The 12781-nt window shown below is 56.8% G+C and overlaps 4 protein-coding genes across 4 annotated transcripts; 3 read left to right on the top strand and 1 right to left on the bottom strand.

The window, feature by feature from the left end:
* The first annotated feature begins 582 nt into the window (after positions 1 to 582).
* On the top strand, positions 583 to 3427 carry IE81DRAFT_321795 (ERO1-domain-containing protein). Its single transcript, XM_025513449.1, has 4 exons — positions 583 to 1698; positions 1790 to 2715; positions 2780 to 2858; positions 2921 to 3427. The coding sequence occupies exons 1-4, from the start codon at positions 976 to 978 to the stop codon at positions 3356 to 3358; spliced, it is 2166 nt and encodes a 721-aa protein (XP_025371049.1). The 5' UTR covers positions 583 to 975; the 3' UTR covers positions 3359 to 3427.
* A 220-nt stretch (positions 3428 to 3647) lies between these two features.
* Positions 3648 to 5481, top strand: IE81DRAFT_321794 (translation initiation factor eIF3 subunit). Its single transcript, XM_025513448.1, has 5 exons — positions 3648 to 3832; positions 3992 to 4101; positions 4183 to 4317; positions 4407 to 4894; positions 5031 to 5481. Exons 1-5 carry the CDS (start codon positions 3820 to 3822, stop codon positions 5092 to 5094), a joined length of 810 nt encoding a protein of 269 aa, XP_025371048.1. The 5' UTR covers positions 3648 to 3819; the 3' UTR covers positions 5095 to 5481.
* A 1545-nt stretch (positions 5482 to 7026) lies between these two features.
* Positions 7027 to 8849, top strand: IE81DRAFT_287945 (mitochondrial carrier; the record flags this gene model as incomplete). The annotated part of the gene is made up of 6 exons (XM_025511745.1): positions 7027 to 7179; positions 7393 to 7495; positions 7715 to 7889; positions 8023 to 8249; positions 8324 to 8482; positions 8563 to 8849. 6 exons carry the CDS (start codon positions 7027 to 7029, stop codon positions 8847 to 8849), a joined length of 1104 nt encoding a protein of 367 aa, XP_025371047.1.
* A 3126-nt stretch (positions 8850 to 11975) lies between these two features.
* IE81DRAFT_287955 (hypothetical protein) lies at positions 11976 to 12635 on the bottom strand (the record flags this gene model as incomplete). The annotated part of the gene is made up of 1 exon (XM_025511746.1): positions 11976 to 12635. A coding segment is annotated over one exon (660 nt), but the record flags the coding sequence as incomplete, so codon positions are not given.
* Between the last annotated feature and the right edge of the window lie 146 nt (positions 12636 to 12781).

Genomic DNA, 12781 nt, shown 5'->3' with positions numbered 1-12781 from the left:
CGCGCGCTGCGTGCGTGCAGCAGGCGAACGCGTGTGTCCGCCGCCATGAGACATCCAAGATCAGCAGGTATACAGGTATATAAAGAACGACCAAAGCGGGTCACGTGATCAGACCAAGAGAAGTAGCGCCTGCATGCATGCATGTGCATTTGATTCAAATTGCGCGCGCTGAATATGCGTGCCACAACGCGCACGCGCCCATACCGCGACGTACGCGTGGAAGCAAGGCAGCGCGCCTAAATCATCACGAATATATAGCTGCTGCATGCAGCAATCACAATCACGAATCGTCAATCTCGAATGACGGAGTTACGAAGCCGACGTCCGCGGCGTTTTGGCTCGACCGTGCAAGGCGAGTCACGAGTATGGCGCCGGGCCACCGATCAGGTGCGCACGTCAAATCGCGGATATAGAGTCGTGAGTTGCAAGTCATTTGATTTGATTGTAAGAGGCACAAGTGTCAATCAATCAAGCAATTAAGCGATGAGTCTTGAAGTGAGCCGCGCGACCACAACGCGCTGCAGCTATAGATATAGGTGTAGGAGAAGTCGTGAGTGCTGTGATGGGAGGTCAAGAAGACATCATCAGCATCAGCATGCGGGCATGAGGCATCGCGGGCATGCCACGCACGCACGCATTCACGCACGCACGCATGCAGGTCATCCACGACTCATAGTTCCTGCTGAGCATCATCACCCACACAAGCGACTGCTCCACTACTCCACCACTTTCGCCGCCGCGCTCCTATTAGCTCAACATTCACCTCATCAACAACGCACATCTCCATTTACATCAGCTAGTCTCGATTTGGTGTGCTTCGGCTTCTGTGGGCTCCTCCTCCCCCCCCACGTATCCGGCTCGGGTAGATGGTCACAAGCGCTCAGCCACCTCACTTGCCCCTCAGTGGATTAGAGTCAGCCTAGTAGTAAAAGGCGCTCATCCCCCCTCCACGGCCGCGATCAAACGTCCCCCACAATGCGGCCAACACCTTCCCAGCGTCGACGTTCGGCGGCAGCGGCAGCGGCGGCCGCCACCGATAGTGCTGGTACAGAGGCGAGCCCCAACTCGGCCACTACGGCGTCCGCATACAAGCGCCAAGTGGGCCATCCTACGCAGCAGCGCAAGAGGAATGGTCTAGGCCCGCTGCAAGCCTTTCAGACTCCATCGGGATCCAAGACTCCCTTGCTGGTGGTGCTGTGTTTGCTGCTGCTCTTGCGCATAGCAAGTCGGGCATGGGCTGCAGAGGATGAGCATACAGCCGCACAAGCTATCCGGCAGCAGCAGCGGCAGGAGCGAGGCTGGCGGTCAGACTCGCGCAACGCAAAAGCGGCGGCACTACTCTTCAACTCTCCAGCGTATCGCGGTCAGCCTGGTGGTCTGTTGCACGACGTTCTAGCCGGGCCGAGCGGAGGCATGCTCAAGGTGCAGCATCCCGGTTCATCCGGCAAGACGAGCGGCAAGTCTATCGCAGCAGAGGACGAGATCTGCAGACCGACGGGGCAGATCGAGGATGCGTGCTGCGACTACGAGACGGTGGAGCGACGGATGAACACTGCCAAATTCTTTCAGACGTTGCAAGGCTTGGTGGAGACGAGGTACTTTAGGTATTACAAGGTGGATCTGTTCAAAGACTGCCCATTCTGGTACGAGAATGGTCTGTGCATGAACAGAGCTTGCGCAGTAGAGAAGGCGGAAGAGGTGAGTGTCGCTCCAGGGGCCATACATGCACGCTGCTCTTTCCCTTGACACAGCGCGCACTCAATCGCTGATGAGCTACCTCACTCCTCAGGACGAAGTACCAGACCAGTATAGAGTGTCTCACCTGTCCTCACTCTCCACTGCCGATCACGCCGAGGTCTTTCCACCCGCGGTGCAGGGCGAGGATGACTCCCTCAGTGGATCCAGCTGCTCTTGCCGCGAGACGGACTTTTGTCACTGGGAAGACGAGGAAGAATCTCCTGAAGCATCTTGGGTAGATCTCGTCAAAAATCCCGAAAGATTTACGGGCTATGCGGGAAAGTCGGCGCAGCGCGTTTGGCGCTCCATCTACGAAGAGAATTGCTTTGGCGCCCCAGGGGCAGGAGCCGCCTTGTTGCCCTCGTCATCGTTGGGCTACGTGAGCAAGAGTCAGCTCAGCTCGCCTGCAGGGCTGCCCAATTTGATGAGCAACTTGGCCTCTCCACCAGATGCAGGAGCGTCAGAGCAGTGTCTAGAAAAGAGAGTCTTCTATCGCATCATCAGTGGTCTGCACGCCAGCATCAACATTCACCTGTGCCACGACTACTTGCTGGACAACAAGCAGTGGGGACCCAATCTGGAATGCTTCGTCACTCGCATCGCTCAACATCCCGAACGGCTGCAGAACGTATACTTTAACTACGTCCTGCTGCTCCGCGCTCTGGCCAGAGCAGGCGATTACGTCGACGCCTTTGTGCTGCGGCCGGGAGACGCGATCGCCGAGCTCGAAACGCGCACACTCCTGTCCAGCCTTGTCTTGCAAGCCAGATCATGTCCGCCGAGCTTTGACGAGGGAACAATGTTTGCGGGACCGGATGCCAAAAATCTCAAAGTGGAGTTCAAGGAGAGGTTCAGGAATGTGTCGAGAATCATGGATTGCGTGGGCTGCGACAAGTGCAGATTGTGGGGAAAATTGCAGGTCAATGGCATTGGCACCGCATTAAAAATCTTGTTTGGCCACGACCGCAGCGATTTCGAGTAAGTAGGGATGCGCAGTGCCCACAGTGTCTGAGCCGCGTCTTTTGCTAACATTTGCATGCAGTCCCGCACGCAATCCCGAGCTTTTGGCCAGGAGCGAACTCGTCGCGCTGATCAACACTGTACATCGCTTCGCAGAGAGCGTGAGTGGTGGGGTGCGGATGCTTAGCGGCGCTTTGGCTGACGCACTTGCCACTGCTTGCAGCTGCGAGCTGTAGCGACATTCAGAGACATGTATCAGGACCAACTTTCAGCGGACAAGAGCGCCGACTCGGTCCAGCAAGCTTCAAAGGCCCAATCGCCTGCGGAGCAAGTCCAAGGTCTCAGCACTGGGCACAGCAACGTCCCTCAGGAGCCCTCCGCTGCCCCATCTTCGAGCTTCGGATCAGAAGTGCCGCAATTCGCGCGGGCACCTCGCTCGAGCTGGACCGCTACCGGCAATCACACCAAAGCCGACATTCAGCGGGATGGCTTCAGCGTGTTCGAAAAAGCGCTGCAGGCATGCGAAGCATCCTGGGCTTTGTGCGTCGCTTGGTTGGCAAACGCCTGGCAGAGGGTCTTGGCTGTCAAGGATGTCGTGGTGACCCCCTACGCCGCATTCGGACCGAGATCCGGTCCAGCTCGAAAGCAGGACGAGTTGTAAGGCGCGTCCCATGCCAGCACCCTTTTTGCAATGTGGCTGCTTGTGCAATTTTGTAATGTTATCGCATGCAATGTTTGCAAGCAGTGTGCGGCGTCATGTACCGGTATGGAGCATGTCCGTTGGGGCGGTCGAGTGGACTTGATCGGATTGCCCAAGTACGGAACTTTTTGCGTGGGCGACGCTATCGTGCGAGACGAAGCGGCGTGTGCGCGCGCGCGATGCAGCGAACTTCGCAACTGCGCGATACACGCCGACCGAGCTGATGATGAACGCGCGCACAACAGAACACTATCGACCGTCCTTGCACCTTTCTCACCTGACCCAATCACCTTCCTGCTTCGAAGCATTGCTGTCAAGATCGTGTTCATCACCGAACGTAGCTAGCGCTGAAACGCACCAGACAAATCACGTGGCTACGACACGCGCGCTCTCCCTCCTAGCATCACAGACACTCGACCAACATGTCGGATTGGGGTGAGTAGCAGCGAGCGCAGGATGCACAAAATCGCAAATTGCGGCAAAAGGGCTGGCCTTGGCTCGAAAATGTGCTCGCTTGCGATGCCGTGCGTGATGCGGATGTATGCGCTTAGCAGCCGCACATCACCACCCCTTTTTCTCGACGCCAACTCGCAGACGCATCATCCGATGATGGGGCAGCTTCAAAGCCCAGCGTCAAACCCGCCGCTGCGCCGGTGGCCAGGAGAGGCAAGTTCGACGATGAAGATGTAGAGGAAGAGGTCAAGGTGAGTGAGGCAAGTCCCCCTTCAAGTACGTATACAAGGGGCATCGAGCTGACGCGCTAGCGAGTTGTCCGCACCCGCTAGGATGACTGGGAAGAGGAAGACGAGAAACCCGTGCCGGCGCCTTATGTGCCTGCACCCAAGAAGAAGGGAAACTTCAAAAGCAAGATTGCAGAAAAGGAAGCCGAGGAGAGGAGAAGGGCCGAGTTGGGAATCGGCGTGAGTGCGGGGAAGCGGCAGGGCGACTGAATGCGCTCATGTGCTGATGGCTGATGTCGTTTGCGCTTTTCACATTTCCACCTTTACAGTCTGATGAGGAGCTGGAAGAGGAGGAGGAAGAGGATCCCGCAGCAAAGCGAAAGGCGGAGAGAGATGCGCAGCTCAAGGCGGACGTCGATAATGCGGCCAATTTGCTAGGCGTGACAAAGGTCTCCGGTGCCACCTCTTCGGGTGCCGACGCTAGCGGACTGGGCTCGCTCAAGAGCGCCAAGCCAAATACGAAGGAGGAGTGGGAGAAGCACGCTTTGGACATCTTCAGCCAGCTCGTCAAGCCTTTGAGCTCTAGACCGGGCTACGACAAGCACTTTGTGCCCGCCCTTTGCAACGCTCTGGGTGGTCCTGACGCTGGTCTGAGGGATGTGGACATGAGAAAGCTGGGCAACAGATGGAGAGAGCTGGCAGAGGAGAAGGTGAGGTGGGACAAGGAGAGCAAAAAGTTGGGAGGAAGGAAGCCGGCTGCTGCTACTGCTGCCAAGGCCAAGCCAAAGACTGTGGGCACATCCAGCGCAAAGAATGTGTGAGTGATGTCGACTGTACCGACACTTTCTGGACGTCAGAAGCGCTGCAAAGAGCCGGCGTCGGCGAAGGCGCTGCTGAATCTCATGACACTCTTCGCACATCTGACACGCCCTCGCCCTGTCTTGTTCCCACAGCATCGATACGAGAGCATACGGCGACGAGGCGCTGGATGATGGAGACGACTTGGACTTTATGTGATCGCTTGGGCGCGCCAAGGACGTCATAGAGCCGAAAGGGGGGCAGTACAGCGGGACGCGAAGGGATGGGTCACCCTAGAGGCTTAGGCACGGGCGTTCACGGGGCCGAGACTTCACCTCAGCTGGAGTTTGCCAATGTCTCGTTCTATCGCAAGCTGATTCCTGCCGCATGTATGCTAGCAAAAGGTTGAGGCGGCGGTGCCAATAGTCACTCTTGCAGCTCGACGCTGCGATCAGCATCAAAATCGGCAGCTCGTCACTCTTGCGACTTGTGATTTGCCAATCATGCTCGCTAGACGTCGAGTCGAACGCGTCCCTATGGTGGCTACTTGATCTTCGATCATTGGGCTTTCGGTGTTGGTCTACTGCGTGAAGCGAGAACAAGTCGATGTGAGTCTGAGTGAAAGTTAGAGTTTCATTTGGAAATCATGATTTGTTTGTAAGTTACGTATCACGAGACCCGCAACGTGAGCTCGGTGCCCGCGAACGCCCGCCCAGCATAGAAAAGTGCCAATGTGAATGTGATTCGTGATTTTTAAAATCGCCCACAGCAAAGGCGCAGTTTTCACGTTCTTAGCGTCGATTGATTGATCGCTCGTGCTGGGTGACGGGAATAGGCGGGCGTGTCTATCTGCAGCGTGTGTACGGTACGGCGGGCGGTGCACGACGACCGCCTGCTTGCGCGTGCTGCTGCTCGCTGATGCCTGCATGCATGCATGCAGCAAGCAGGGCGACAAAGAAGCCGAAGCCGATCAGCGCTTTTGTGAGCGCGCGCGCGCGTTTACCCAAGCAAGCAAGCAAGCCGTGATGCATGTGATGCGGCAATTGAAGCGGCAGCAGCAGCAGCACCTGCTCGCGGCGAAGAGGAAGAAGATCGACGATGACAACAGCAGCAGCAGCTAGGCAGCAGCTAGCATAGCATCAGCTAGCAAAGAGAATCACGAATCGTGAATCGTGAATCGTGAATCAAGGGTTGCGTGTCTCGACGCACTCACGTCATCTCCAAGACTCACATCTCACATGAGACTCACACTCGATTCACTCACCTAACTTCACGCTTGACTAGCAACTCTATTGTCGCTGTCCCTCGTGTACCCTACAACGTCTTGCTCTTCGCCAGCCAGCCAGCCAGCCAGCCAGCCAGCCGACCGCCCGGGCCTTGGCACAACATCGGCGCACTTTGCACTCCATCAATCCTTTGGATCGCATACACTCGGCGGGGCAGCCCAGTAATATCGACGGGTTGCTGTACGAAAGAGCCAACGCTGGAGTGGAGCTTTTTATCGCAAGGGCCAGAGCCAGCATCTCTGCGTCTACCTTGGCCGTCTCTCGAGTGTGTATGCAGCACGCTAGACCAGCCACAACAGTCCTTACTCGCTTCTCTGGCCAAGCAGTCGCTCCTTGCTCGCCCACCACTCGCGCGTTCGCGCTCGCACAATGCAAGCCGACCCTGGAGCGGGTCCGAGTAGAGCGACGAGTTCTTCGTCTGCGTCGTCGTCGTCATCGTCTGCGTCGTCATCATCACCATCAGCTCCGAGCAGCGCATCCTCCCGATCTGCTCACGCTTTCTGGGTCCGATCACCCCTAGAGCGCGGCTTGTTGCGTGAACCTTCATCCGATGCTCATGCCGCCTCTGCATCTTCCTGTCCAACGGACCAGCGCAAACACAGAGGGGTCAATCTCAAAGCCCAGGAGCGCGAGTGTGCCGGTAGTGAGAGCGATGGCCATGGAAGGAGCGCACTGAGGGATCAAGGCACACTGGAGGGTTTAACCAAAGTGTACAGAACCACGACCGCTTGGATAGTGGGCAGAAAATTGGACAAGCGAGAGGTGGATGAGCTGCTGTTCAGTGAGTGGCTCGGCTCGGACGCGCACCGCTAGAGGTGCGATGGATGACCATGCTGGGAGAGCGCATACATGCTGCCTCTATGTCATGTCGACCGGTCCTCGTGCTTTCCACGGCATCCAAGCAAGCTCACGCTGGCCTGACGCGCTTCTCGTTAACCCCGCGCGCACACTCGCAGGATATCGGACAGTGGCATCAGCCGGCACCGCTTCCCTGGTCAGCACAGCAGCGGCTTTCCCTGTGAGTGGAGCATAGAAATTACAAATGAGACTCTCCGAAAGCGTCTCGCCTCGTCTCGCTCTTCGCTTAGAGGGCTGCAGAGCGACCAAGCAGGGGTGCGTGCGGCAATGGCAAGGCTCACATCTCCCTCTCCTTTTCTCTCTCTCTCTCTCTCTCTCTCTCTCTCTCTCTCTCTCTCTCTCTCCGCGCCTTTCCGCGCCTCCTTTTGCTCAGTTCGATTCGCTCAAATCGCGCTTGCAGGTCAAGTATTACCCTTCCATTTGGGCGTGCGGCAGAGCGGTTTTGAAGGAGGAAGGTCTCAAAGGCTTCTTCAGAGGTGAGCGAGCTTGAGTGAGGATGACGCGTAATGTGCCTCGCGTCGCGTCGCGCCAAGCTTCAGCAATCCGAAGTTGCGACGTCGCAGTGATGCTGTTTGGCAGGTGCTGATAATGCTCATGCGCGGCGAAAAGCGGGCGGCGGCGAGGGGCACGCCAAGCGTGGTTGCCGCCTCATTCCAGCTGACCAACCTCCGACGCTTGATGTCCCCTCTCTGCAGGGGTCTGGATTCCACTGATTACCATCAGCTTTGTTCGCACATCATCCTTTTCTATATACGTCTCGACGAAGGAAGCGCTGCATCGTAGAGGCGTCTTCGCTGAAGCTCCCAACAATCTGGTGCACACTGCGTTGAGCGGTGCTGCGGGTGGAGCTACAAGCGGGGTACTGATTAGGTGCGTGTCGGTCTAGCCACTGATGTCACAGCTCGGTGCTAGCAGCGATCGGCTTAAGCCTGCACCACGTGCCGTCAACATCGCTCTGTGCCGCCCGCTGACCCGACCACTGCCCTGTCTGACCTTCGCGCAGCTGTGGTTCAGCGCCTTTCGAGCTGGTCAAAGTCCAGCGGCAATTAGAGTACCTCACGGCTGTGCAACAAGGCCTGATTAGCAGTAGCAGCGACAGCAAGGGAGGCAACAAGTATAGGGCTCAATCCGGTTTCCAAGCTGCTAGCAACATCTGGAAGAATCATCGAGGCCCGCGAGGTTTCTACCTCGGCTTCCCTCTGCACATTTGCAGGGATACGCTGGGAACGGGTGAGTCGATAATCTCGTGGCGCTGATGGAGCGGAAGAGGCGCTCATTGGACGCATCGGGACTTGCTTCTGCAGCCCTCTACTTTGGCTTCTACGACACCATTAGAGCCTTGGTCGGCCGACATACTACCACCAAGCCCGGCAGCGGAGGCTCGCCTGAGTTGTGGGGCTTGCCCGGACCGGTCGTTTCCTTCGCGTCAGGATCAACGGCTGGTATCGCATCTTGGTTGCTGGGTGAGTGCATGGTGGATCGAGCTCATCATCGAGTCGCAGAGTCATGCTGACCAAAAGGCTCGAGCATTTAACACACCGAGCAGTCTATCCGGTGGATCTTCTCAAGACAAATGTGCAGCAGCGCGCGCTCTCGAATCACCCCCAGCAACTTACGGGGTGGCAGCTGTTTCAGCACTTGATGAGGGAAAAGACGAGTCCCAGCGGATCTGCAGAGGGCGGATCGATAAGGAGATTCCTGAGGCTCTATAGAGGATTGGGCGTCTCGGCACTTAGGAGCTTTGTAAGCCACGGACTCACGTGGAGCCTGATCGAGACTATCCAAGCCAGGATCGACGAGAGGACGAGATATATGCGCGAAGGCGTGTAAAGCTTCGCCTGCCACCTGTTCCCACCCTCATGCGCCATCTAGACTCTTTAGCCACCTCTCCGACGCGACGGTCTTGCATTACCATGAATAGAAAAGCATAATCAAGGTCTGGACGAGCGCTTTGCTGGGCTGTTTATGGCAGATGGGTGCGCCGACATTACGCCTTGGGCAGGTTAGGACCAGCGCCTCTAGGCAGCGTCTTTCTTCGAGGCGGCGGTTGAACGATCGACGACTGCAACAGAGCTTTTGTGGTTCGTCTTGAAGGGTTTGCAATGGCCATCGGACGTGAATGCGAGGCAAGCGGCGTGGAAGGCGCCACTTGCTCGCGCAGAACAGCGAGCATTGAGAAAAAATGCGACGCAAGAGACGCGCGGGGGAGGTGTCTGGGGTACGAGTGGACGGGGAAGCGCAGGACCTGCGAAACGTTTTGGCGACATTTGCGATGGCCTATGGTATGGTGACGGTGAGCAGAGTCTCTGTTGTGGAAAGCAAATATGAGTCGGTCAGGAACTGTTGCGACAGCGAGAGCCGGATTCTGAGGAGCTTGCTGGACGGGCCGAGCGTCGCGGGAAAGCGTTGGAGAAGTCCGCGCACGATCAGTCTGAGTGTGGAGCCGGACGTCACGTTTGATGCCCGGCAAGATGTTGCGTCGTGTAAAATAGGAATCGCGTAGCGCTGTAGAGAGACGCGAGCCTGTCCTCTCCCCCCCTCTTTTCCGCAGCCGTGCAGTGCTTCGCATCGCTCCCATCGCCGTCGATTACGATCGGAATGATTTGATGGACGCGTATACGACCTGCCCTCCCTCCCACAGGCTGAGATGAAGCTCCGGCTTTTCGCAACACGGTAGATACCTGATGACCGTATCGCATCGTGATTGAAGAGACATCGAGAGTGGTCACCGATGTGAGCACGGCCAGGTCCCCTTCTGCGCGGGCGTTTGAGATGCTTCCGTCTCTTCTCACAGCGATTCAAATGACCATTCACGTGATTCACGATTAGCGGCATGCATGCATGCATGCATGCATGCATGCTGTCTGCAGCATTGCAACATGTTCAGCTGCCAAAGTCACGAGTCGGTCTGCTGGATTGCTGTAGCAATAGGTCAGTGACTGCATCGCTCCACGATAGACGTCCCGCAGAAGAGCGGAACGCTGCCGAGCCTGGCTGGCGCAATCGTAGCGCATCCGCTTCCGGATTATTGCTCGTTCGAGTGACAAGTTTGGAGATTTGCGGAAGGTTAGGGGTTCAAGTCCCCTGTTAGGTTTTTTCAATGGCTGCAACATTGCAGGCGCAACGCAACGCCATTGTTTCCCTTTGCACGCCATATAACACAATTGGCAGTAGACACATTTCCTTCATCATCAAGAAAGAACAAATGCTCCTTACCGAATGAACACGATTACAACCACCGGAATGCTGATTTTTCGCAGTGTGCGCTCCGTTGCGCACTCGCGCGCGCGCGCGCCCGCGGCAACAATCTACGCGATGAGAATCACTGAATGTCCGCGCTGACATACCTTCCTTAACATACGCGCACCCGAATAGGCGGCTATACGCCGTGATAAACAACAGCCCGACTCGTGACTGCGGACAGCATCGAGGCACAGGAGCGGTGTAGCCTCCTACGTGACGAGAGGCGCAGATTCTCTAGATTACTTTGCGCCCCGACTGCTTCTCCGCGCATTTCTTGAGCCGCTTGGGGCTGTGCATGGTCCCTCGCTCACTGAGGGTTTCTCTGCCTTGGCGCCACATCGCGGATCGGCAGACGGCGCGCTGACGCACTTGCTGTCACACGCACATCCCGTGCTTCGCCATGTCACTCGCGACTCCGCCTACAGCATCCAAGCCCTCCCCTTTACGAAGGCTGACTGACGCTTCATTCACGATTGAGAGCACCAAGAGGATGATGCTGCATGACCGCAACCATCCACCAACGCGAGCACCCAGATCCGGGCCCTCCCCTCTGACGTACCGCAACGACCGTACTACCGCACCGGAAGCAAAGACAAGTGCTTTCCACATGCAGGGTGGGCATGCGAGGCACAACACGCGACTTCATCCACCGAACTCAGCATGAAGCACAAGCCCTGAGAGCGATTTCAGAGTTTTGCGCAACCCATAGCGCATCGTGGCAGGTCTTGCCTCTCCGAGGTCATTCGTTGGATATGGTTGCACCGTCGTTGCGTGCGCAAACTCAGCCTGTACGCGCAGCAGTAGCTTTGTCGCTTATTCGCTCCGTGGATTTGACGCTTACAAAGTACATTTGTCGCTGCCAGGGATACACTCGCAGTCAGCGAGTATCACGAGCATACATTCGGAACGAACGCCTGCCTCTTGATGTCTTTGCGCGTCGTTACCAAGACCACGGAGCAGCGTTTCACATTCAGATCAGGCAGTCTCCAACTTAGGGCCCATCGAATACAGCACAGCGCATGAACAACGGCTACAAACCACTGCATCACCGCGCAATCGTCACTGAACATCAAAGCAGCTGAGCAACGAGCACAGAATGGCCACTGACCATGAGAGACGCCGCATCACGAATCGCATCTCTAGGGAATTGCGCTGAGACCGCACGTGATCCGCATTACGGTTGCTCGAAAGTATCTCTGTCGGCCGGCCAAATTTTTAGCGCAGCTCTACGGACCTCGACCTTCATGCAAGCGCTTCGATGCGACGATCGGGTGTGTATACCAGGCATTGCTCCTTTGCGGCAGCCGGGAACTGATGGCAAGCTGATCACCCGACGTTCATCAAACAAAGGATCTGAGTTCCTTTTCTTCTTAGGGCACACGGGGCAGCAAAGATGTTTGTCGCACCTGCGAGCGCTCGAACACAGACGAGAGCTCTCGACATGCGGGTGAAGCTAGTCGCTCGGCCATTAGCAGGTGACATGAATGAATTGACGGGAACACAAACACAGGAGGGCGACACTTGATCAGAGCTAAGCGGGTAGTCGGGTTGATCCCTGCCGCAGTGAGACCTTGAGTTCTGGGACTCGCGATCAAGCTTCAACTTTACGCGCTGCTCGTCGCACATCTACGGGAGCGCTGCTCGAGAAGTCAACAAGCTGCGGCTTGCTGTACTTGTGCCGGACAAGTTTCGTAGGACCACAACCAGGTATCTTCAAAAGTGGCGATACTGCTGAGTCATGATCGTTGCGCGGTTCACCTGGCCGGGAGTGAATTCGTTGGCGCAAGAGTCGTCCGCGTAATCCATGATGTTGTGGATCGGGTCGAGACCCGGCATCTGTGGGCAGGTGTCCTTGCCCTCAGGACAACCCTTTGACTGCTCCCGCTCTGCTGGGGTGTCGCCGACTTGATCGCCTCCGTCGCAAAATCCTTCAAAAGGATGTTCGAGGCCCACCCAATGGCCAGTCTCGTGACTGATGGAGCGGCCCATATTAAAGCTCGGAATTGTGCCGCCTGGGACGGTTCGGTAGTCTACTATGATGCCGTCGCTATCCGGATCGTCCTGGTAATCGGTAGGGAAGCTGGAGTAACCGACCAGCCCGTCATCGTACAGGTTGGTCGTGTAAATGTTGAGCGTCTCTACTCCTCCCTTCTTCAAGGTTCTCTGCATCACGCGCTTGGCAGCTTCTCGCGGAAACGCGTTGTTGAACCAATCTGCATTCGTCACGACGCTTGCCGAGGTCAAACGAAATTGAAATGGCATGCCTGCCCTGGCGTAGTCGCTGTTGAGCTTTGACATCTGTGCAGCCTGCACGTCTGGGCTGATCGAGCCGCGTGTGCCATCCGTGATGATGTGCCAGGCGACGGGGACAGTGGTGACGCCGACGAGCGAGGCGCTCGTGCTGCTGCTATTGCTCGCCGCCGCTTAGGGTTAGGGTTAGGGTTAGGGTTAGGGTTAGGGTTAGGGTTAGGGTTAGGGTTAGGGTTAGGGTTAGGGTTAGGGTTAGGGTTAGGGTTAGG

The sequence above is a fragment of the Ceraceosorus guamensis genome (assembly GCF_003144195.1).
Source record: "Ceraceosorus guamensis strain MCA 4658 unplaced genomic scaffold IE81scaffold_15, whole genome shotgun sequence".
Classification (NCBI taxonomy): Eukaryota; Fungi; Basidiomycota; class Exobasidiomycetes; order Ceraceosorales; family Ceraceosoraceae; genus Ceraceosorus; species Ceraceosorus guamensis.
The sequence above is the reverse complement of the archived record's forward strand: the minus strand, read 5'-3'. Positions and strand labels throughout refer to the sequence as shown.

What these genes read in the sequence shown, in the direction of transcription:
- IE81DRAFT_321795 (XM_025513449.1), top strand. Translation starts at nt 976, where the DNA reads ATGCGGCCAACACCTTCCCAGCGTCGACGTTCGGCGGCAGCGGCAGCG. An exon ending in CAGTAGAGAAGGCGGAAGAG is followed by an intron (nt 1,699 to 1,789) that starts GTGAGTGTCGCT and finishes CTCACTCCTCAG; the next exon opens with GACGAAGTACCAGACCAGTA. An exon ending in CACGACCGCAGCGATTTCGA is followed by an intron (nt 2,716 to 2,779) that starts GTAAGTAGGGAT and finishes ATTTGCATGCAG; the next exon opens with TCCCGCACGCAATCCCGAGC.
- IE81DRAFT_321794 (XM_025513448.1), top strand. An exon ending in ATGTAGAGGAAGAGGTCAAG is followed by an intron (nt 4,102 to 4,182) that starts GTGAGTGAGGCA and finishes CGCACCCGCTAG; the next exon opens with GATGACTGGGAAGAGGAAGA. An exon ending in GGGCCGAGTTGGGAATCGGC is followed by an intron (nt 4,318 to 4,406) that starts GTGAGTGCGGGG and finishes CCACCTTTACAG; the next exon opens with TCTGATGAGGAGCTGGAAGA.